This window comes from Scyliorhinus canicula, chromosome 14 (assembly GCF_902713615.1).
Source record: "Scyliorhinus canicula chromosome 14, sScyCan1.1, whole genome shotgun sequence".
Classification (NCBI taxonomy): domain Eukaryota; kingdom Metazoa; phylum Chordata; class Chondrichthyes; order Carcharhiniformes; family Scyliorhinidae; genus Scyliorhinus; species Scyliorhinus canicula.
The window spans coordinates 42,682,944-42,708,363 of NC_052159.1; the positions used below are offsets into that span (position 1 = coordinate 42,682,944).

The following is a 25,420-nucleotide window of genomic DNA, read 5'->3' on the forward strand; positions in this document are numbered from 1 at the left end:
CCTCCTGCGCCTGCATACTTATCTTCAGCGACTGGTGCACAAGGACACCCAGGTCCCACTGCACACTCTCCTCTCCCAATTTACAACCATTTAGGTCATAATCAGCCTTCCTGTTTTTGCTTCCAAAGTGAATAACTTCACACGTATCAAAATTATACTGCATCTGCCATTGATTTGCGCACTTGCCCAACCTGACTAGATCATGATGTAGGATCCCTGCATCCCCGCCACAGTTCACCCTTCCACCCAACTTGGTATCATCTGCAAATTTTGAGATGTTACATTTTGTTCTCTCATCCAAATCATTTATATTGTGAATAGCTGGGCTCCCAGCACCGATCCCTGTGGTACCCCACTAGTTACCGCGTGCCAATTTGAAAAGGACCCATTAATGGATGTTGGCGCAGTGGTTAGTACTGCTGCCTGATGCAGCCGAGGACCCAGGTTCATTCCAGGCCCCAGGTCACTGTCACGTGTGGAGTTTTTATACATTCTCCCCGTGTCTGTGTGAGTCTCGCCCCCATAACCCAAAGATGTGCAGAGTAGGTGGATTGGCCACAATAAATTGCCCCTTAATTGTAAGAAAATAATTGGGTACTAGTGCACTCCTTGTAAATGCTCAAATCTGCATCTTGAACTATTCAAATAACTTGACTACAAAAATTTATTGCTATTAGCATGTGATTATTCTAAATTATCTTTCCACCAGTTTTGAACCATTTGTAACTGATGTACACCTGTACATAAAATCAGCTTCATCCTTTCACCATTAACTCAAAACGGAATTCTTGCTTACGTGATCATGTCTTCAGGCTCTTTGTTCAATATCTGTGTATTGGTCAACATCATACAACGCCCAACCTCTTTGTCGAGGTGCCTTAAGATGCTATCTAGGGCTTTTCTTAGTTGTGGATAGTACAGAGATATTCCTGTTGAGTTGAGGGTAAAATATACCTTTAGAATACATTTGACAGACTTCATTAACCTGAAGTATCGACCCTGAATGTCCATGCTACCTGCAGCACCTATACCATTAAGGCACTGCTAGAAAATTTTATTTTACTGCAATTAAGTTTTAACGCACTGTATAAATAGATTAAAAACGGTTGCTGGGATTGCGAACAATCTGGTTCAGCCAGTGGCGAAGGATAGTGATGGAATTGGTGCTGATGTGACTCTGTTCAGCAGTCTTCGTGTAACATCTGTGTAACCTTCCTTCAAACAGCATGAGTAACATCCCTGGCTGTCATGCTAGTTCACAGGTTAACAAGTCTGTCCACTGGGAACTGAAAAAACAAATGTTTTTTTTTCAATTTTTCTTTCATTTTTCTCCAATAATGGGAAGACTGATGTTATTGTTTAGTGCCATATCCAAACTCTTTTCCTGAAATACCAACTCCATCCTTTTCCTTGGCAACTGTCTGACAATAAACCAGAACGTTTGACCCACTCACACAGTCAAGCCAGGAAAATGGCAGCCCAGAGAGCTGCTCCTCACTTCTTGGAGGGAGACCTGAACAGGCTTCTGGCTACTAGAGAGGAAAGGTGGGGCACCCTGTACCACTGAGTGGGTAGGAGACCCCAAATCCATGTAACTAATTCCGCCTGTAATGCGGTGGCAGCTGCAGTTAAAAATAATGGGAGCCCCATAGTCCAATTCACGAGGGAATCCGTCACAATCACAGCCATGCATAAATTTGTGTGGTAAGGGATTGTGAATCACTACAAGATTTGCAATCCATCTCTGGTGGGAGAGCATAGTTTCCCAGTGGAGAATCCTGGCCATGGTCTTTGTGAAGTCTCGACTCCACACACTCATCATAGTTTCTATCTTGTTGTGCAGCAATGCCACCTGGTGAGGCTTCAACACAGAACTACTTGCATTCCAAACAACGGAAACAACATGCAATATCCATAGACTCCCAACAGTGCAGAGGAGGCCATTCGGCCTGTTGAGTCTGCACCAACCCCCCCAAAAGAGCTCACTACCTAGACCTACTCCCCTGCACTATTCCCATAACCCTGTCCATTGATCATGGCCAATCCACCTAACCTGCGCATCTTTGGATGGGAGAAAACCAGAGCATCCAAAAGAAACCCACGCAAACCAGGCAGAATGTGCAAACTCCACAAAGACCCACGGCAGGAATTGAACCCAGATCCCTGGTGCTGTGAGGCAGCAGAGCTAACCACTGTGCCACCGTGCTGCCCATGTCCTACAATAAACAGATAAAAAGATAATAAACAGAGCTAAGCAATCCCAAAACCACCAGATCAAATCGGAGCTCTGCATTCCTGTCACATCCAGTCATGAATGGCTGTGGACAATTAAACAGCTCACCAGAGGAGGAAGATCCACAAATATCCCAATCTTCAATGATGGGGGAGTTTAGCACATCAGTGCAAAAGTAAATTTGCATAATTCGCAAACATCTTCAGCCAGAAGTGCCAGGTTGATGACCACTCTTGGCCTCCTCCAGAGGTTCCGAGCATTATAGATACCAGTAAAAAGGGGGCTGGTTTAGCTCACTTGGCTAGACAGCTGGTTTGTGATGCAGAGCAAGGCCAGCAGCACTGGTTCAATTCCTGTACCACCTGAGGTTCATGAAGGCCCCGCTTTCTCAAACTTGCCCCCTGCCTCGGTGTGGTGATCCTCAGGTTAAATCACCACCAGTCAGCTCTTCCCCTCAAAGGGGAAAGCAGCCAATGGCCATCTGGGACTATGGTGACTTGACCTTAAGATGCCAGTGTTCAGCCAATTCGATTGACTCCATGTGAGTGTGGTGAATGTAATATATGAATGTATATAATAATTCACACTGTTATTGTAAGCGCAGTAGCGCCATCCTACCACTAGGGGAAGTAGCGCTGGGAGCACTGAGGAACTTGTACTGGGCTCCACCTTTGGTTCCGCCCACGACTCCTCCCCCTAGTGCAACTGTATAAGTATCCGTGTCCAGAGTCAGCCTGGGTCACTTCGAGTTCATCAACAGGTAATAGGCTGGCTCTGAAGTAAGTCGATTAAAGCCTAGATTCACTTCGGAAACACGTGTCTGGTGAATTGATGGTTCCATCAGCAAGATCAAGAAATGGCTGAAGGCACTGGATACTGCAAAGGCTATGGGCCCTGACAAAATTCTGGCAATAGTACTTATTGCTGTTCAGTAGCCAAACTGTTCCAGTACAGATACAACATTGGCAACTACCGAGCAATCTGGAAAATTGTCCACATGTCCTGTATGCAAAAAGCTGGATACATCCAACCCAGCCAATTATTGCCCCAACAGTCTACTCTCAATCATCAGCAAAATGATGAAAAGGGTTATTGACCGCTCAAGTAGCATTTGCACAGCTATAACCTGCTTTCTAATGCTCAGCTCGTGTTCCGCTAGGGCCTTTGGCATCTGACTCCACTACAGCCCTGGTCTGAGCAGGGACAAAAGAGCTGAACACACAGAGGTGAGGCGAGAGTAACTGCCCTTGACAGCAAGACAGCATGATTAATCAGTTTTTCCCCTGATTCTCAGACTTCAATTCTGCCAGGGCTCCTTGATGCACATTCAGTCAAATGCTCTACCCCATAGCCTCACCATCATCAAGTTGGAGTCCCATCCATTGTGCAATGTTATGCAGTTTGCAGCACACAACTATTCTTGAAACCCTTGCTGGGGAATTTTAGAGATTACCCCAAGTGATTGAGGCATCAAAACATAATGTACTGCTCAATGGTATTGTTTTCTCTCTCTGCCTCTGACTATGATGTCTAAAGGGTGCCTTTAGCCTGCTCTTAGTGGGTAACCCTCGTCCCCAAGAAGCCATCCCTGGACCTGCATGGGTGGATGAATAGACCAGGAAGATCTGAATTCCTTAGTGTGAAGGAGCCATGGCAGCTGCCCGGGAACCTTGTGCATCCTTGAAAAAAAACCTTACTGTGGTCACAAACCGGTGGAGTGAAATTACTTGCAATTCACAACGGTGACTTGATGCTAAGTTAGATGTTTATTTCAATGTGAGTGCAGCAAATAATTCTTTGCACCCGAGGGAAGCCTTCAATTGACTCTTGAGAATCAGGATGCATGAGGAAACTAATCTGCTCCCTGTTGTGAGCAAACAGGACGTTAGTCACTTCCTTAATGCATCTGTGCGCAGCTGACTGGGATATATCAGCCACGTCCCCTTGTAAACCCAGGGAAGAGCCTAAGGCATAGAAATTCAGTATGACGGATACCTTCACAGCCACTGGCAGGGAACGGGGGTCGATGGATTGCAGCTCAAGTTGCTCATGCACCCTGCAACCCAGGTCTTCTTAGGCATTGGGTTTCCGTCATGTTAAGGTATGATGTTCCCATTCCCTCAGGGATCCATGTTGGGCCCACAATTGTTCACAATTTACATAGATGATTTGGAGTTGGGGACCAAGGGCAATGTGTCCAAGTTTGCAGATGACACTAAGATGAGTGGTAAAGCGAAAAGTGCAGAGGATACTGGAAGTCTGCAGAGGGATTTGGATAGGTTAAGTGAATGGGCTAGGGTCTGGCAGATGGAATACAATGTTGACAAATGTGAGGTATCCATTTTGGTAGGAATAACAGCAAACGGGATTATTATTTAAATGATAAAATATTAAAGCATGCTGCTGTGCAGAGAGACCTGGGTGTGCTCGTGCATGAGTCACAGAGAGTTGGTTTACAGGTGCAACAGGTGATTAAGAAGGCAAATGGAATTTTGTCCTTCATTGCTAGAGGGATGGAGTTTAAGACTAGGGAGGTTATGCTGCAATTGTATAAGGTGTTAGTGAGGCCACACCTGGAGTATTGTGTTCAGTTTTGGTCTCCTTACTTGAGAAAGGATGTACTGGCACTGGAGGGTGTGCAGAGGAGATTCACTAGATTAATCCCAGAGCTGAAGGGGTTGGATTACGAGGAGAGGTTGAGTATACTGGGACTGTACTCGTTGGAATTTAGAAGGATGAGGGGGGATCTTATAGAAACATATAAAATTATGAAGGGAATAGATAGGATAGATGCTGGCAGGTTGTTTCCACTGGCGGGTGAAAGCAGAACTAGGGGGCATAGCCTCAAAATAAGGGGAAGTAGATCTAGGACTGAGTTTAGGAGGAACTTCTTCACCCAAAGGGTTGTGAATCTATGGAATTCCTTGCCCAGTGAAGCAGTTGAGGCTCCTTCATTAAATGTTTTTAAGGTAAAGCTAGATAGTTTTTTGAAGAATAAAGGGATTAAGGGTTATGGTGTTCAGGCCGGAAAGTGGAGCTGAGTCCACAAAAGATCAGCCATGATCTCATTGAATGGTGGAGCAGGCTCTAGGGGCCAGATGGCCTACTCCTGCTCCTAGTTCTTATGTTCTTATTCTGGACACTTTCCTCACAGAGTAGAACCTGGTTGTCCTCCCTCTCCTCTTTCTCCTGGTGCTTGTGCCTCTGCCTTTTCCACATGACTGTGAGCCTTTCCTTTGAGCTTCGGGTGTTCATGTTGATTAACTTCTACTCGCTCTATGTGAGGAAGTGCCATGCTCATCCTCTATGATTCCTTGAAGTGCTATGCACACTCCCAGAGCTAGTTTCTCCCTGGCACCTGTTTGCAAGAGATCAGATGGGGCAATAAAAAATTGCCCTGGCAGACCAACCTCCCACTCCCTTGGGTCATGAGAGGACAGTGGGAGTTAGGGTCCTGGCATTTCTGGGACACAAAATGAAAAATTCAATCTACACTCATAAGGATACCTCACCTATCCAAGGGGTACTCTGGCTCTCTAAATGAAATGCACAGAAAACAGGCCTCCTCTTGACCTCGGCATGGATTTTTCAGAAATTCACATCCGGTCATCGCTGTTCGTCCTTAATTTCTCGAGAAGGTGGGAGTGAGCTGCCTTCTTTTTTTTTGTAAAATATTTTTATTCTCCATTTTCATGTTTTCTCCAGAATTTACATCCCACCCACAAGCAGCAAACGGTAACAAATACAAAGTCAATTTCCTTATCAACAACAATGATCCCATCCTCCCACCACCCCAAGCAACGACCCACCTGACAACATAAGCTTCAAATAGAACAAACCCTCCCTCGGTGGGACAAACAAAGGAGAAATAAAAGAGAAAGGAATTAGGAATCGCCTATGGTCACCATTAACCTATAGTCCCCCCTCCCCCTAACATTCAATGTCATCCAATCCCTGAAAGAGTACCGTAGATGAAACCAATGCACTGCAAGCCCCCCTGGCTCCTCCCCTCCACTTCCTCTTACAAAAATCCTCCCCCAAACCTCGGTTCCTTCCCCCAATCTTTCCACTCCGGCTAGACTCATCGGGAACTATTCTGCCAGGCTCCGATGGCTGCAGCCCCTCCTCCCACCTCACTCCGGTTCACTGGCCGGCTTAAACCGGCCAGCGTGGAGGCCCCTGCCCGGGTCTCTTTCCCCCTTGCCCGGCCTCAGGAAAACCCAGAAATCCCCTTCAGCACACAAACCTCGCATACACACCCAAGCTCCAAAGAACCATCATTGCAAGTGAAAGTCCCCTCTCTTCCCTGGTCCAAGTATATACAACGTTGGCTCATTTAGCACATACACCCTCCACAGTGAAAAAATACAGTTACATGAGGCTACATCGGTACATAACCACTTCTCAATTCAGTCACCGTCCTTCTGCCTTCGCAAACTCCTCCGCTGCTTCTGCCGTCCCAAAATAAAAGTCCTTGGATTTGTAGGTCACTCTCAACTTAGCTGGGTATACTATGCCGCACTGCACCTTACTGATGTACAGTGCCTTCTTCATCCGGCTGAAGGCAGCCCTCCCCCTCGCCAACTCCACCGTAAAGTCCTGATATATGCGTATACCAGCTCCAGCCCACTGCACCACCCGCTTCTGCTTTGCCCAGCACACTGTACTTATGAAAACACAGAGTCTGCTGGCACACCAGCTCCGTAAGCGGGATGCGGCTAGGGAGATTGGTGTAGTTAAGGACCGGGGAGGAAATGTGGTGTGGTGGGGGGTAGACATTAATGGGGTCTTCAGGGACTTTTATGAGAGACTATATCGGTCCGAACCTCCGGCGGAGAAGGGGGGGATGGGGCGCTTTTTGGACCGGCTGAGATTCCCGAGGGTGGAGGAGGGACGGGTGGAGGGTCAGGGGCGCCAGTTGAGCTTGAGGAGCTGGTTAAAGGGATAAGGAACATGCAGTCGGGGAAGGCGCCGGGGCCGGATGGGTTCCCGGTTGAATTTTACAAGGCGCATGCAGACTTGCTGGGCCCCCTGTTGGTTAGGACCTTCAACGAGGCGAGGGAGGGGGGTCTTTGCCCCTGACGATGTCTCGGACGCTGATCTCCTTGATCCTTAAGCGAGACAAGGATCCCCTGCAGTGTGGGTCATACAGGCCGATCTCACTCCTGAATGTGGACGGCAAGTTGTTGGCAAAGATCTTAGCCACGAGGAGAGAAGATTGTGTGTCGCAGGTTATCCACGAGGATCAAACGGGGTTTGTGAAGGGGAGGCAGCTGAACACTAATATACGGAGGCTCTTGAACGTTATTATGATGCCGGCGGTGGAAGGGGAGGCGGAGAAGGCCTTTGATAGGGTTGAGTGGGGGTACTTGTGGGAGGTGCTGGAAAGGTTCGGGTTTGGGGAGGGGTTTGTCAGTTGGGTGAGGCTGTTGTATGAGGCCCCGATGGCGAGTGTGGCCACGAATAAGAGGAGGTCGGAGTATTTTCGACTCTACCGAGGGACGAGGCAGGTGTGTCCCCTGTCCCCCCTACTTTTTGCGCTGGCAATTGAACCCCTGGCTATGGCGCTGAGGGAGTCGGGGGATTGGAGGGGGCTGGTCCGGGGTGGGGAGGAGCACCGAGTGTCGCTCTATGCGGATGACCTATTGTATGTGGCGGACCCGGTGGGGGGAATGCCGGTGGTGATGGGGATTCTCCGGGAATTTGGGGATTTCTCAAGGTATAAGCTTAACTTTGGGAAAAGCGAGCTATTTGTGGTACACCCGGGGGACCAGGAGGGGGGGATTGGGAGGCTCCCACTCAAAAGGGCGGAGAGGAGCTTCAGGTACTTGGGGGTTCGGGTGGCCAGGAGCTGGGGGGCCTTGCATAAGCTAAACCTCACAAGGCTGGTGGAGCAAATGGAGGAGGAGTTTAAGAGGTGGGACATGCGGCCGCTGTCTTTGGCGGGTAGGGTGCAGTCAGTCAAGATGACGGTGCTCCCGAGGTTTGTGTTCCTGTTCCAGTGCCTCCCCATCCTTATCCCGAAGGCCTTTTTCAGGCGGGTTAACAGGAGCATTACGGGGTTTGTGTGGGCACACGGGACTCCAAGGGTGAGACGGGTGTTCTTGGAGCGGGGCAGGGATGGGGGGGGGGGCTGGCGTTGCCCAACCTCTGTGGGTATTATTGGGCTGCCAACGCAGCGATGGTGCGTAAGTGGGTAATGGACGGGGAGGGGGCGGCATGGAAGAGGCAGGAGATGGCTTCCTGTGTGGGTACGAGCCTGGAAGCGCTTGCAACGGCGCCGCTGCTGCTCCCTCCAACGAGGTATACCACGAGCCCGGTGGTGGCAGCTACCCTCAAGATTTGGGGGCAATGGAGGCGGCACAGGGGGAGGTGGGGGCCTCGATGGGGTCCCCGATACGGGAGAACCACCGGTTTGTTCCGGGGAGAATTGATGGCGGGTTCCTGAGTTGGCACAGGGCAGGTGTCAGGAGGCTGGGGGACCTGTTCATAGATGGGAAGTTTGCGAGCCTGGGTGAGCTGGAGGGGACGTCCAGGCTCCCCCCGGGGAACACATGCAAGTAAGGGCGTTTGTCAGGCGGCAGGTGGCGGGGTTCCCCCTGCTGCCGCCGCGTGGGGTCCAGGACAGGGTGCTCTCGGGGGTATGGGTTGGAGAGGGGAGGATCTCGGAAGTGTACCAGGTGATGCAGGAGGTAGATGAGGTCTCAGTGGAGGAGCTGAAAGATAAATGGGAGGAGGAGATGGGTGAGGAGATTGAGGAGGGGACATGGGTGGATGCCCTAGAAAGGGTGAACTCCTCCTCTTCGTGTGCGAGGCTTAGCCTCATACAGTTTAAGGTACTGCATAAGGCTCATATGACCGGGACAAGGATGAGCCGGTTTTCTGGGACCGAGGACAGGTGTATAAGGTGCTCAGGGAGCCCAGCAAACCATGTCCACATGTTCTGGGCATGCCCAGCGCTGGGGGAATTTTGGAAGGGTGTAGCAAGGACGGCATCGAGGGTGGTAGGATCCAGGGTCAATCCAGGCTGGAGACTCGCAATATTTGGGGTTGCAGTGGAGCCGGGAGTGCAGGAGACGAAAGAGGCCGGTGTTCTGGCCTTTGCGTCCCTCGTAGCCCGGCAGAGGATTCTTCTTCAGTGGAAGGATGCGAGGCCCCCAAGCGTGGAGGCCTGAATCAACGATATGGCGGGGTTTATTAAATTGGAGAGGGTGAAATTTGCCCTAAGGGGGTCAGTGCAGGGGTTTTTCAGGAGATGGCAACCATTCCTAGATCTCCTGGCAGAACGGTAAAAACAAAAGGTCAGCAGCAGCAGCAACCCGGGGGGGGAGGTTGTCTCTTTGTTTTTGTTTTGGGTTGAATATCTTTTTTTTGTCAATGACGGGCGTTAATTTATTGTTTCTGTTTTGTATTTACGGCGGGGGGGGGGGGGGGGGGGGGGGGTCTGTTTTTTTTTGTTCTTAGAATTTTCTAGTATTGTTTTCTTTTTTGTGAAAATTTGAATAAAAATTATTTTTAAAAAAAATGAAAACACAAAGTCACTGCTCTTGGCGGCTCACTCTCCTTTGGTACAGGCCTCCACGACCGATTAGCCCGATCCAGTTCATATCGGGAGGGATCATCCCCCTCCCCCAATAGCTTCGCCAACATCGTGGCAAAATACTGTCGGCCATGGGCCTTCCACTCCTTCGGGAAGACGCACAATCCTCAGATTCTGTCGCCTGAATCTGTTTTCCAAGTTGTCCATTTTGGCTCGCAGACCCTCGTTGATCTCTATCACTTTCCGCATCTCCTTCCCCATCGAGGTAAGTTGATCGCTGTGCTGCAACAATGTCTCTTTCACTTCCTTCAGCACCTCGCCTTGCTCCCGTACCTCCACCACTGTGCTCAATACCGCCGCCCTCACCGGGGCAATCGCCTCTTCCACCAGCACTTTCAATACCGCCCTCATCACCTTCCTCATCGCCTCCATGTGTTTTGTGAACTGCCTTTCAAGTTCCGCGGCCATCACCTTAGTCATTTCTTCAGCCGTGGGCAATGCGGCCTCCCCTGGTGCCCCTGCCTCCATTTTTCTTGCCGTCCCCGCGGTGACCTTACCACTCCCCGACGGACTTTCAGCTGTGTTTTTCACGGACGTTTTTTTTTTTTTACTTGTTCTCGACATCTTCCTTCACTGTGCCTTCTCCCTGCTTTTGCCGCCTCTGTTACCCCTGGGACCGGGCGTTTGACCCGAAAATGCCGTTCCCGAGCGGGAGCCCTCCAATATGCGTCACTGGAAGTCCGTGGGCTGCCTTCTTGAACCGCTGAGTCCCTGAGGAATAGGTATACCCACAGTGCTGTTGGGGATGGGGTTCCAGGATTTTGACTCAGTGACAGTGTCGAGCATCTTGTATGTCGTTGGAGCTGTACTTATTCAGGCAATCATCATAGAATTTACAGTGCTTCTGCATTCGGCCCATCAAGTCTGCACTGGCTCTTGGAAAGGGCACCCTACCCAAGGTCAACACCTCCACCTTATCCCCATAACCCAGGAACCCCACCCAACACTAAGGGCAATTTTGGACACTAAGGCCAATTTATCATGGCCAATCCACCTAACCTGCACATCTTTGGACTGTGGGAGGAAACCGGAGCACCCGGAGGAAACCCACGCACACGCTGGGAGGATGTGCAGACACGGCACAGACAGTGACCCAAGCCGGAATCGAACTTGGGACCCTAGAGCTGTGAAGCAATTGTGCTATCTACAATACTACCGTGCTGCCCACGTGGAGAGTATTCAATCACAGTGCTGACTTGTGCCTTGCAGATGGTGGATAGACTTTGCAGTGTAAGGAGGCGAGTTACTTTCCACAGGGTTCCTAGCCTCTGACTTGTTCTTGTAGCCACATTATTTATATGGCTAATCCCATTCAGTTTCTGGTCATGAGTAATCCCCAGGATTTTGATAGTGGGGGATACAGTCATGGTAATGTTATTAAATGTCAAGGGGTGATGGTTAGATTATTTCTTCTAGGATGTGACAATTGCCTGGCATTTGTGGGGCATGGATGTTACTTGTCACTTGTCAGCCCAAGCCTAGATATTGTCCTGGTCTTGTTGCATTTGGACATGGACAGCTTCAGTTTTTGAGGAGTCGCGAATGGTGCAGAACACTGTGCATTCATCTGCAAGCATTCCCACTTCTGACCTTATGATGGAAGTAAAGTCATTTTTGAAGCAGCTAAAGATGGTTGAGCTTCGGACACTACCCTGAGGAACTCCTGCAGTGATGTCCTGGAGCTGAGATGATTGACCTCCAACCACCACAACCACTGTCCTTTGTGCCAGATATGACACCAACCAAATTTCCATCAACTCCAGTTTTGCAAGGACTCCTTGATACCATATTCTGCCAAATGCAGCCTTGATGTCAAGGTCAGTCATTCTCACCTCTGGAGTTCCGCTCTTCTGTCCATGTTTGAATCAAGACTTCAATGAGGTCAGGAGAAGAGTGTTGTAGCTGTACTGGAACAGCTTGGCTATGGGGCATGGCAATCATCACAATGGTAATCAGAGCGAGGTTTCCTTGCCCATGTTTGACCTTGTGCCATGACGAGTGGTTACGGTAGCACGGTAGCACAGTGGTTATTACAGTTGCTCCACAGCTCCCGAGTCCCTGGTTAGATTTGCGGCTTGGGTTACTGTCTGTGTGGAGTCTGCACGTTCTCCCCGTGTCTGCGTGGGTTTCCTCCGGGTGCTCCGGTTTTCTCCCACAGTCCAAAGATGTGCAGGCTAGGTGGATTGGCTATGCTAAATTGCCCTTAAGTGTCCAAAAAAAGGTTAGTTGGGGTTACGAGGATAGGGTGGAGGTGTGGGGATAGGGTGGAGGTCAGTGGCGGACTGGCCAGGGTGTCAGCTTGCCCGATGGCAAGTGGGCCCCTGATGAAGTGGGCCCCCTATATCAAATAAAAATGAAATAAAGAAACAAACACAGACAACTGTTTTAGTAATAAAAAGGAATAAGAAAAAAAAGAGAACAGGACACAAATAAGCAGTGCATGAAAAGGAACGAAGCAGGGGAGGTAGTGGAAGGATGTGGAATAGGGGGGCCTGGGTCGGGCATAATTAAGGAAATTCCATGTTTTCAGCAAGAGTGTGTGAATTTAAAGATAAAGTTACAATTCGTGATTTGAGATGGTCGGCAACTCCAAAGGATATCAAGCAGTAGTCTTGGTTCAGCCGGTACATCGGTCCGGGACCCGGAGAGCCAAGAAGGGGCCCGTGAATCTCTGAAGGGCCCTTAAAAATTATAATTAATTAGATAAATAAATCTCCAACTTCTTTCCTGAGATTTGTATTCTAACTTAATAAAATATAATTGTTTTTAAATAGAGCAATACCAAATAAAAATGCAATAAAGAAACAAACAAATAATCACTCAGTGTATGAAGGAACGAAAGAGTGTTAAATGGATGTGAAAAGGAATTGGGGGGGGGGGGGGGGAGGGGGAGGAGGAGGAGGAGGAGGAGGGCTGGTTCACCCGGGTTGGATATAGTTGGAAATCTATGTTTTCAGCAAGTGTGTGAATTTAAAGATAAAGTTACAGTTCGTGATTTGAGATGGTCGGCAACTTGAAAGGATATCAAGCAGTACATAGGGTCGTGAGGTCACCGAAAAGGAGAAGTGGTACCTTTGACCGTGAATCATGAGGTCAAAGATATTGAAGTGATAAGCCATGATCGGTAAACTCAAAGGGTTGCGACTTGTAACACTACACTGGTATCAAACTGGACATGTTAACTTTGGTCGTGGGACCATTCTTAATGTCTTACTATAGTCGGACCAAACTTCTAAGTTTCAACAGTTGTCTCAGTTGCTTGCTGGTGTGAACACTGGACAGTGGATTGTCTCCTCTTCTGAAGCTGCATAGGCCACAATAGTATTGACTAATGAACATAGTCTATTGAAGTGTAAGTAAGTTATTTTATATTTTTTATCAAGTAGGGGTTTATCTGGCGTTCCTTCAAGTTATTCTTGCAATCATCAATATTCATTTTTCCCAATGTGGGCTATTTTTAATTAAGTTTTTATTTCAGGAATCTTACCCTACCAGCATGGAAAAGAAAAAGCATAAATCTGGGTCACTAAAACGCAAAGAACAAAAAGAAGCAGAAAGGAAGGAATCAGCCAAGTGATGCAGGTCTATTACAGAGTTTATAATACCACAAGCACAATCCACATCAATATCCAGTTCTGCAACAAATAATCAAGAAGCAAGAAACAGTGCTCATGGTGATGATGCAATGACATGCGAGTTACAAGAACAGAGAAGAGCTACTTTGAATGTAGAGACAAATACAAGTGCATCCATTACTAATCAACCCAGGCCCAATATTTCTTCTGGCTTCCTTGTTCCGGTACCTGTACTGCCTGTAGTTGCAATATCTGAACACGTAGCTTCAACTAGTGACAGGGAATCAGATATTCCTTCAATCATAAATGACTTGGTTTCTGAAGCACATCCTGTAAAAGAACCTACGCAAGAAAATGAAAGATCAATTACTGGAATCTTCCAATATCCATCATGAGCAAAGCTAAAACAGTTTTTTGCTGAACATCCACTTCAGCCATTTGATGATCTGCCATTTGATGCTCGTTTGTATGAGAGGAAAATTATGAATGACTCAGTCCCAAGAAAATGGCTAACATATAACAAAGAAAATAGATGCTTATATTGTTCATACTGCTTAGCCTTTGAGTTTCCCAACACTTGTAATCCATCACCCTTTGTACGTGGCTTTAGTGACTACAGGCGTATTAGCCAGAGCTTGACTTTACATGAATCGACAACACATGTCAGAAATGCTCAGCAATATATAATGTGGTTAATGATGGCACCTTAGATAAATTTTTTGCAGCATCACTAATTAAAAGGAAAGAAGTACTGAAGCAGAGAAGTATTGTCATGAGGATTATAGACATCATAAAGATGTTAGGCAAGCAAGCACTTCCTTTTCGAGGTCACAGAAATGAATCGGCCTACACTCTAGATAATGAGGTTCTGAATCATGGCAATTTTTTAGCTACAGTGCAGTTGATGGCAAAATATGACCCCATTATGGCAGCTCACGTTTCTGCAGTGCAAAACAAGTCTAAACAAAGAATCAAACGATTAGAGCAACAAGGAAAGGCTCAAAGTAAAGGCCGTGGTGGACTTGTTACATACCTGAGTAAAACAACTATAAACATGTTAATCAAAATTATGAAGAACATGATACAAGAAAGAATTAGTCATGAAGTTTCTCAAGCAAAATATTATTCTATTCAGGTTGATTCAACACAAGATAATTCTTCCATCGATCAGTTTAGCATTATTATTCGGTATGTGCTTAAAGGTATTATCTGTGAGCGACTACTTTCAGTTGTGCCAAGTAATGATGGTACAGGACAGGGACTATTTGATCTATTGATTGAAACATTACAGCATCTTAAAATTGACCCCCAAAAATGTTTATCTGATAGCACAGATGGCGCTGCAAGCTCCCATGGCCAGTATAATGGTTTACAAGGTAAAATTGCTGATGTGGCTGATCAACATGTTCATATATGGTGCTATGCCCATGTCTTGAATTTAGTGATAACTGAAACAACAAAATGTTGTGTGCCTGCAGTTTCTTTTTTCAATTTGCTCCAGAATATAGCAACTTTTGTGAAAGCATCATACAAGAGAATGGCTGTATGGATAGAAGTTGTTGGAAAACATCGAAGACAAGAAAAAATGAAACGATTAAAGTTAATTGGTGAGACTAGATGGTCAGGAAAATCCAATGCAGCAAAACTATATTTGGACGTTTTGATGATGCCACTGCCAATACTTCCGTAAATCTATTGACATGCTTATCAATGATACAAGATTCAGAAAAGTTTGATGCAAAAACAAAACATGAAGCAAATGCTTTACTTCAAAGTCTTCTAAAGTTTGAAACCATATTGACAGCATTTACTTACTTGTATATATTTGAAACTACAACCCCGTTATCAAGTTATCTACAGACAAGTGGTTTAGATATGTTTACTGCATGAAATTCGGTAGATTCAGCTGCAACAAAGTTGAAGGAACAGACAAGAATATTTGATAACGTTCACAGAAAGGCTTTGGAATTTGTAAATAAATGTAATGACAGGATTTCACAGATGAATATGGATGAAAATCAAACATTGGAAATTGATGCGTTGGAAACAGCATTGCCAGTTAAGAGGCAGAGGAAGAAGAAAAGAATGGCAGATGAGCTTATTGATGATGAAAGAAATTCCTCAGATTCTCTAGCTGATTTTTGAGTAAATGTGTTTAACCTAATAATGGATCGCATTGTCCAGTCACTAGAATCACGCTTTGTACAACACAAACAGTTGTATAAAGATTTGTCCTGCTTGGACCCAGCAAAGTTTAAAACTATTGCAGAGAAGGGCCTTGAAGATGAAGCATTGGAAGGTATTATTAAGCTGTTTCCACAAATCAGCAAAGATCAAGTAATATTGGAATTGTTTTCTTTTGCTTCAAACTTTGATGTATTAAAGCTATTGCTTAATGATGGTGAGAATATGGATTCCAGTTGCAACAATTGTAAAATTTGCAGCACTTGCCCATCGTGTGTACTAACTATTCTGGCATCCAACAGACTTCATGACAAGGTATATGATAATCTTTATGAACTTTATAAAGTCATCTGCACACTATCAGTTACTCAAGTCCAATGTGAGAGGACATTTTCAAAGCTAAAGATCATAAAGACAAGGTTAAGAAATTCACTGTCTCAGGAGAATTTGGAATCATACATGTTGCTATCCATTGAAAAGGAATTGTTAGATGAATTGGATGCAGAAGCAATTATTGGCAGATTCGCACAATCATCTAGTGAACACAAACTTAATATAATGTACTGCGTGCAATGCTCTATTGTGTTAATGTGTAAATTGTGCAGTAAACTATTTAAAAATATCAACCAATTACTTAAAATAAAAAATAAAAAATTCAATTATAACATTCTGTATTTACATTTGGTATCTACTGCCAGTAATATGTACAGTACATGTACACTGTAATTACTAAGAAATACACATTTTTTCCACAAAAATTTTAATTGTACCCTTTTTTCCATATGTATTTTTTGAAAATTTTATTTATTCATTATGAAAATTAAATGATAGCATTGTAGTTGTGGGTGGGCCCCCTTTGTCTCCTGGCAACCAATATTTTTAGACCCAGTCCGCCACTGGTGGAGGTGTGGGCTTGGGCTCTTTCCAAGGCCGGTGCAGGCTCGATGGGCCGAATGGCCTCCTTCTGCACTGTAAATTCTATGACATCTATAAATCAAAATCTATGAAATTTCTTGGGGTCCAGAGTTGATGTTCAGGTCTCCCAGGTCAACCCCCCTCCCAATGTGTACCACTATGCCGATGGGACAGGAATGATGGACGGTGCTGTTTGGGACATATGTAAAGTATGATTCTGTAAGTATGACTAACTCAGCTTGTTGCTATAAAACAACTCCCCAATTGTGGGACAAGCCCCCAGATATTAGCAAGGAGAAATTTGCAGAGTCGAAATTTGCTGTTGTCGTTTCCGATGCATAAGTCGATGCTGGATGGTCCGTCCGGTTCATTCTTTTTAATTTTCTTTGTAGCCGTTGAATAACACTGAGTAGCTTGCTCGGCCATTTCAGGGAGCATTTAGAGTCAACCACATTGCTCTGCGTACATCGTGCTTCATGCAGCAGTGGAAGCAGCTGGTGATTTGAATGGATGTGCAAAACCCGGTCCTGTCCCCACGAAGAGGAAATGCGAGGTTCGGGGCGGGAGTTTGACATTCTGTTCAATTCCAAGATTTTGGTCACGACCAAGAACCTCTTCGTTGAGTCGATATATGGGCCTAAATGGCAACTTTTAACATTTCTGGGTGCGATTCAGAGAAAAAAGTTAAAAGTCCGCTTTTGGGCGTATTTGGTGGGGTGTTTCACGGCTCAGAATCATCCCGCCATTCTACGGCACTTTGAGTTTTTTTTGGCTTCGTTGAGGCCACACTTAGGCAGTTGATCTCACCAGCTGGTCCAGATCAGGGCATCATTTTGGAAGGCTGCCCCAATTTCTAGACCCCTCCCACCTTTTCAGTCCCGTACCACCCTCCCCAGCTTTCAGGATCGCTCCCTTCACCCCCCCCCCCCCACCTTCAACCTTTCCAAGGGCTCTCAAACCCTCTCTCACCCCTGCTTTTATGGGCATGGCCCCCCCTTGGCCTGACCCTTCGAACTGCCAAGCTGGCTTCTGTGCACTGTCAGCCTGGCACCATTGCAGTTCCAAGTTGCCAGGGGGAGTGCCAGGTACCAGCCTGTCCTGTTCCCGACCACCCGCAGGTCTCTAATGTCTGTTGAAATCCCCCAAGGTGCCATCACACCTGGTCCACATTTGTGGAAATCAGTGCAAGGTCTCACAGGCGCAGCCATTGACTCCTGTGCATCGGTGAAAGCGACGTCCGACTAATTAAATAAGCCTAATGGTAAGTACAATGAAATCACACGATTGAGTAATTGGACTGTACTTTGTGCTTGGAATGCACAGACATCTCTTTGATACGAAAAGCAGCATGGAGCAAGAGGTTAGCACTGTTGCCTCACAGCGCCAGGGACCCAGGTTCAATTCCGGCCTTGGATCACTGTCTGTGTGGAGTTTGGACGTTCTCCCCGTGGCTGCGTGGGTTTCCTCTGGGTGCTCCAGTTTCCTCCCACAGTCCAAAGAAGTGCGACCTAGGCGGATTAACCATGCTAAATTGCCTCTTAGTATCGAGAAATGTGCAGGATAGGGTGGGGTGGATGGGGAGTGGACATGGATCATGTGCTTTTTCGAAGGGGTGGTGCTGACCCGATGGGTCGATTGGCCTCCTTCTGCACTACAGGGATTCTATGATTCTACGTGGATAATGGTTACAAACATTGAGGTTTCACAGCCTAGGGGCGGAATTCTCCGACCCCCCGCAGGGTCTGGGAAATGCCCGGGGCCTTCTTAAATCCCGCCCCTGCCGTAGCCGGAATTCTCCGCCACCTGGGAATCGGCAGAGGCGGGAATCGCACCCTGCCGATCGGCGGGCCCCCCGCGGCGATTCTCCGGACCGCGATGGGTCGAAATCCCGCTGCTGTCAAGCCTCTCCCGCCGACGTGGTTTAAACCACCTCTGTGCCGGCGGGAGCAGACGGCGCGGGGCGATCGGACCCCGGGGGGGTGCCCCCACGGTGGCCTGGCCCCCAATCGGGGCCCACCAATCGGCGGGCGGGCCTGTGCCGTGGGAGCACTCTTTTTCTTCCACCGCCGCCACGGCCTCCACCATGGCGGAGGCGGAAGAGGCCTCCTCCACCGCATGCGCCGGTGGTGACCGGCGCATGCGTGGACTCACGCCGACCGGCCAAGGCCTTTCGGCCTGCCCCACGCCGGTTGGCGTGGCACCAAAGGACGTTGGCGCCAGTCGGCGGAGCGGGAGCCACCCGCGCTGGCCTAGCCCCTAAAGGCGAGGAGAATTACGCACCTTTGGGGAGGCCCGATGCCGGAGTGGTTGGCGCCATTCCGCTACGCCGGGACCCCCCGCCCCGCCGGGTAGGGGAGAATACCGCCCTAGGTCACTGGACCATGAAGGGATATGAATGAATCAAAGCTGCAGATGGTTTGTAGAAGCTGTCAATCACAGACCACTATTTGAAAGCTATGAATGGCTTGCAACTAATGCATCTGTGGGAGCGGGCACAGGCACAGCTGCTCGCCTTCGAGGAATGGACACCTGGAGCTGCAAGGTAAGTATTAGAGCTATAATTCTTCCCACTGCCCCTATCTGCTGGACTGCTCTCTAGCTTCGAGACATGGGTACCTTTTCCTTTTCTGGGGTGGGGGGGCGGGGGGTTGGGCGTGGTATTCCTCAATTACAGGCATCCCTGTGGGGAAATCCCCCATTGAAGGAGTCCCTGTTACAGGCATCTCCCTTTTCAGGGAACCAGGGAGGGGGGCTTGTGGTATGGGGGTAGGGGTGCACGGCCACACGACCTCACTTTCAGGCCACTCACTCAAAATGGCGGCCCGATAACAGGATTCCCTGGGAATCCCCTGTAATCCACGCCATGTATAAATTTGGATGGTATGGAACACTGAATTGCATCCCGCTTTATAACCCCAACTGGACTGTAAAACTGGTACAATTGAGCTCTGGCTGGAAGAAATAGGGCGCGATTCTCCGCTGCCCACGCCGGTTGGGACAATAGCGGGAGGGCCTCCCAACATTTTTTGCGCCTGCCCGCTATTCTCACCCCCCCCCCCCCCCCCCCCCCCCCCGACCCGCGTCACGAATCGCCGCTCTCCATAATTCTCCGCGGCCGATGGGCCGAGCAGCCGGGCCTTTACGCCCGTTTTTTCACGGCAGCAAACACACCTGCTTGCTGCCATCGTAAAAACGGCCGCTGGATGCCCGTTTGGGGCATCCAGAGGCCCGTTTGGGGTGGGAGCACCACCGTTGTGCTCGGGAGGGGACAGGCCCGCGATCGGTGCCCACCGATCGTCGGGCCTGCATCCAAAAGGGACGCACTATTTCCCCTCCGCCGCCCGACAAGATCAAGCCGCCACATCTTGTCGGGCGGCGGTGGAGAAATGCGGAACCGCGCATGCGGGGGTTCAGTCAATGGCGTGATGACGTCACCCGCGCATGCGCGGGTTCGAGCCGGCTCCAACCTGCGCATGCGCGGCTGACGTCAAACAGACGCCAGCCGCGCGTCATCTTGGCGCGCGGCCTTAACGACGGTCGTGATTCCCGGGGTCCCACTCCTAGCCCCAATGGGAGGGGAGAATCGGGTCCCGGGAACGGGGGTGAAGGCTGCCGTGAAACACGCCCAGTTTCACGGCAGCCTTCACGACTCTCCGCATTTGCGGAGAATCTCGCCCATAGTCTCCCAAACGGAGAATCCAGCCTTCGTAAGTATTGTGAATAACAACTCCCAAATCTCTTTGCTGTTCCATGTGACCAGCTTTAGCATAGTGATTCTCACAGTTGCTTCACAGCGCCAGGGTCTCGGGTTCGATGCCCAGCTTAGGTCACTGTCAGCACAGTTTCCTCCGGATGCTCCGGTTTCCTCCCACAAGTCCCGAAAGATGTGCTTGTTGGGTGAATTGGACATTCTGAATTCTCCCTCTGTATATCCAAACAGGCTCCGGAATGTGGTGACTAGGGGATTTTCACAGTAACATCATTGCAGTGTTAATGTAAGCCTACTTGTGACACTAATAAAGATTATTAAAAAAGTACAATCATTACCTTTTTTTCAATATACCAGTTTACATTCAATGATGTGGACCTCATCTGCTGCATCTTTTCCCGGAACACACAGCTTAATTTAGTAGTCAGAATTATTTCTTATGCCTCCCATTATAGGATCGTCTACAAAATTTGGACACCAATCTTTCGAACTCAATGTCCAAATTAGTAATTTTATTACGTCTGTGGAAAATATTTCAGAATGTAAGTGGTATTACATAGATACATAGAAGATAAGAGTAGGAGGAGGTCTTTTGGCCCTTCGAGCCTGCTCCGCCATTCATCACAATCATGGCTGAGCATCCAACTCTATAGCCTAATCATGCTTTCTCCCCATAGCCTTTGATCCTATTCTCCCCAAGTGCTCTATCTTGCTGCCTCTTGAATATATTCAAAGTTTTAGCATCAACTACTTCCTGTGGTAATGAATTCCACAGGTTCACCACTCTTTGGGTAAAGAAATGTCTCCTCATCTCTGTCTGAAATGGTTTACCCTGAATCTTCAGGCTGTGACCCCTGGTTCTAGACACATCTATCATTGGTAACATCTTCCCTGCATCTACCCTGTCTAGTCCTGAGATTCCCCCTCATTCTTCTAAACTCCAGCGAGAACAATCCCAACCTAGTCAATCTCTCCTCATATGACAGCCCCGCCATCCCTGGAATCAGTCTGGTAAACCTTTGCTGCACTCCCTCAAGAGTAAGAACATCCTTCATCAGAGAAGGAGACCAAAACTGCACACAATACACTGTGGCCTCACCAAGGCACTGTACAATTGCAGCAACACATCCTTGCTTCTATACTTGAAACCTCTTGCAATGAAGGCCAACATACCATTCGCCTGCTGCATCTGCATGCTTACCTTCAGCGAATGGTATTCAACTTGTTGGAAACTTTACTTTAAAATTTCAACATGAGTTCCCTTAGTCTTCTGCTGTAGCCCAAACATTCCATCCACTGCTAGCAAAAAATATAACTTTTTTTATATTACAACTTATGACTGACCTATCATTTTTGCTTCTTCCTCTGTCAGAGTTTTACTCAAATAAGTTTTCTTCACTCTCAGTGTGTTGCCAGAAGGGAGTACAGCTCCAGTGTTCGGCATTGGTGGCTCCCCATCCTTCTGTTGCAGGTTGTCAGCAACCACAAGGAAGGCTCTCAAACCAATGTTCATTCTCTGCAAAGTACATTGTTGAATTACACTGAGTTAATTTTTTGTTATGGAATAACAACCTTCCTTGATTTATATAAGTCAGGATTAAAATTACACCCACTATTATGCCAAAATATGGCAATCGTTAATGGTTGTCCAAAGCGTTATGTCGATTTCTAGAAAATGTTGTCTATTTTATGTCAATTATTTTCTTGGGTTCAACGTAGCTTAGTCATAATTTAAAAGTCAAAACACATTTTTCATAACAAAAACCTAATAATAACTCCTGAGAAGATAGCTGACTCAGAGTGAATCGGCACTTTTAAGAAAGCTGATTCAATTGAAATGGGGGGCCAATGATAAGAGAGAAAGTAACAACTGAAATGCAGAGGGATACAAAGTAAAGTAGTTTAGGAAGAAAATTCTTGACCAATAAGGCTATATTCTTGACCAATAAAAATTCTTGACCAATAAGACCTGCCAACAAGAGAAGAGCTCCAGGTGGTATAGGCAAAGGAAGCCAAAATCATGAAGCAGCAGACTAAACCTTTCTGGTTCTGTGGAGATGGATTTCGAAATGAGAGGGGCAGGGAAAATAGAGTGAAATCATGGTGGGATGTTTGACTGAAACCTCCTGCCACTGAGGGAACAAAGCCCATTCTGATGAATCCTACTGCTGGTACCACGATATATTCTGTTGTCACTACACTTGAAGGATATTGCTCGGTCACCATGAAGCCGTCTTGTACAAGTTATAAAGATGTCTTTATTAACAATACTTACCATGTACATACTTACAGTAGGTATGGAGCTGTCTCAATACTAGATCCTTACACATTACTGTACTCATCCCTGGACTGGACCTAGCTCTAGGTCATGTGCTTTCTTACATCACCATGTGAGTGGCACTGTATTCAGTCTCATGTTAAACCTTTAGGTACCAGATCCTACTACCACACAGTCCACCAAACTGGGCAGCCAACTAAGGCCTTATTTAGGAGCTGTTTTTTGAAGACAACAGACGTTTTGTAGCATTGGAGTGACCCTGAGTGAGCAGTCGGCAGCTCTTTGGATAAAGCTTCCTGGTGGAACACCGAAGGTGGAGCTATCGGTGCGAGAGGCTCCATTCCCAAATTAAGGAGCTGTTAGGATGAAAATGTTGTATCTATGGCCAGCTTTCCACATGTTATAGCCTTAGCAGCTGTGGGCCTCTTCATTCTCAACATTGAAAGGTATGAGAGAGAGCCTTCATGTTGAGGAACCCTTATGAATGCCTTTCTGTCTCAGCAGCGTCCACCTCAGCCATTGAGTCTGCTAGCTGGCATGTGCTGCAATTCTTCTGGTCAGGCCTCTTGCCTCAGGAACTGTCTGCAATGCTGAATAAGGCAGTAAAAGCAGAGACCGTCAGTTAGGAGGCATCTCTTAGGAGACTGTGCCAGGGATGGGGACGGCATGCAGGGTCGGGCTTCCAAATCATTCCAATGTTAGACTCTTGGCGCCTGTCAAAAAATTCAGCCCATGGTGTCATGTTTGGGTCAAGCAGCAGGGAAAGAAACCGGTGTTTTGGGTGGAATCCATATAAAATGCATTCAATTTTCCCATATTCAACTTGAGAAGGTTCTAATTCATTGCAACTTGATGCCAGCTAGGCAGTCTGACAAAATGCAGTTGTTTATGGAACCAAGGATTTTGAAGGTGCCACACTCTCAATTACATTAATTTATAATTTCTTTCCATGGTACAAAACTGACAAATATTGTTATTCAATACTTTAATATTTTTTGACATTAATTTGAAATTTAAATCACTAGCACAGAAGACAGATGATTTTTTCAATATACATGCAACCACCCTTTCTAGTAAAAACCTTAAATTAACAAAATACTACAGTGAAAGAAAGCAATAAGTACCTCAGGATTTAGACTGAAGGTCTTTGGTGACTTTCCGACACTAAGAAGGTCATATATGATTTCCTTCATCGCAAAATCTAGTCGCTCCTAATAAGTGAAAAAATATTTCTTACATTTCTTTAAAATCACACATGTGAAGTTGTTCAAATACAGAGCATTACTTAAATGGATAACGACTGCAGGATTCCAAGTTAATAATAATAATAATCTTTATTAGTGTCACAAGTAGGCTTACACTAAAACTGCAATAAAGCTACTGTGAAAATCCCCTTGCAGAGAGATCTACATGTTCTAGTACATGAATCACAAAAAGTTAGCATGCTTGTACAGCAAGTAATTAGGAAGGCTAATGGGATGCTATCCTTTATTACAAGAAGAATTGAAAATAAAAGTAAAGATGTCACACCTCAGTTATACGGGCAATTGGTGAGATCGCATCTCGAATAGTGTGTGCATGTTTGGTCTCCTTATTTAAGTAAGAATGTAAATGAGTTGGAGTCGCTTCAGAGGAGATTTACTAGATTGATACCAGAAATGAGTGGGATGTCTTTGTCATGGGAGTGTCCCTTTAAGAAATGTTTTGTCTTATCAAATGGCTTCAGTGATATCACTGTGTGGGTGGAGCTGGGTCGTGGCTCTGGGTTTTACTCTCGTTTTGGTTTGGGCTGTTTTGTGGCTCTGAGTTTTTTGCTTTCATTTTCACATTTGGATGCTGGATTCAGACAGAGAAGTCTTGTCTTGTCTCTCTCTGCATGTTAAAAGGTATTTCCAGATCACTTGATAACTTAAAAGAAATAACTGCTTTCTAGAAGGAATTAAAAAATACTGTATTGGTAAAAGGATTTTCTGGTTTATGGGATGTTGTTATTAAATTGAAACAGATAAGGATAATTCATTAAAGGTTATAAGTAGATGACTGTAGCTGTGTGGGGTATTTATGTTGGTAGTTGATAAAAATGCTTACTGTGTGTGTTTCTAAAAATGTTAACCAAATTCATAGAATAAACTTTGTTTTTGATTAAAAGTGCTCAAGGCCCTTGTGCTCCTTGTAACCAAAATTAATAAACAGTTGTAGGTCAGGTGAACTCCATGATCTACTTTGGAGTTTTCTAAACCCTGGCCTATAACATCTTATGAGGTTAGGTTGGACAGACTGGGCTTGTTTTCACTGGTGTAATGAACTCCAATTGGCTTTATTGGTTGGCCATTGATAGCTCATTGAGGGGGCCCATATAAGCACCTGTGTAGGCTTTGTGAGCCAGTCTTAAGTTGACTGGACTGCTAGCAGCACTGTTTGTAGCTGCTCCTGTAATATCGTTATTGTAAATAAATATTGGTGTGGTGACGGAACTCCTGCCTCCCGTGGATTACTACAACTGGAGTTCAGAAGAGTGAGGGGTAACTTGACTGAATTATGTGATATCCGGAACAGTCTTGACAAGATGGACGTGGAAGTGATACTTCCTCTTGTAAGTGAGTCCAAAATTAGAGGGCATTGTTGGAAAATTAGAAGTCACACTTTTAGGACAGAGGAGAATGTTTTTCCTTCATTCGGTTGTGCGACTTTAAACTCTTTGCTTCAAGAGGTGGTGGAAGCGGGTCATTTTTAAGGCGGAGATAGATAGATCCTTGTTAGGTAAGGGAATCAAACATTATCTTGAGTAGATGGAAATGTAAAATTTGAAATGCAAACAGGTCGACCATGATCTTGTAGAGTGGCAGAGCAGGTATGAGGCTCTGTGTGGTCTACTTCTGCTCCTATTTTATATCTTTGCAAATAAAAACAGAAAATACTGGAAGTA

The 25,420-nt window shown here is 46.6% G+C and overlaps 1 protein-coding gene across 4 annotated transcripts in view; it reads right to left on the reverse strand.

Annotated features, from left to right (window-relative positions):
- LOC119977793 (protein furry homolog) overlaps positions 1 to 25,420 on the reverse strand; it is a 483,675-nt gene that overhangs the window by 294,974 nt on the left and 163,281 nt on the right. For all 4 annotated transcript variants that reach the window (XM_038819004.1, XM_038819002.1, XM_038819003.1 and 1 more), the window contains exons 14-16: positions 23,619 to 23,705; positions 21,561 to 21,732; positions 797 to 929 (exon numbers count right to left, since the gene is read on the reverse strand). In XM_038819004.1, coding sequence (XP_038674932.1) covers positions 797 to 929; positions 21,561 to 21,732; positions 23,619 to 23,705 — 392 coding nt within the window. The remainder of the gene's footprint in view (positions 1 to 796; positions 930 to 21,560; positions 21,733 to 23,618; positions 23,706 to 25,420) is intronic.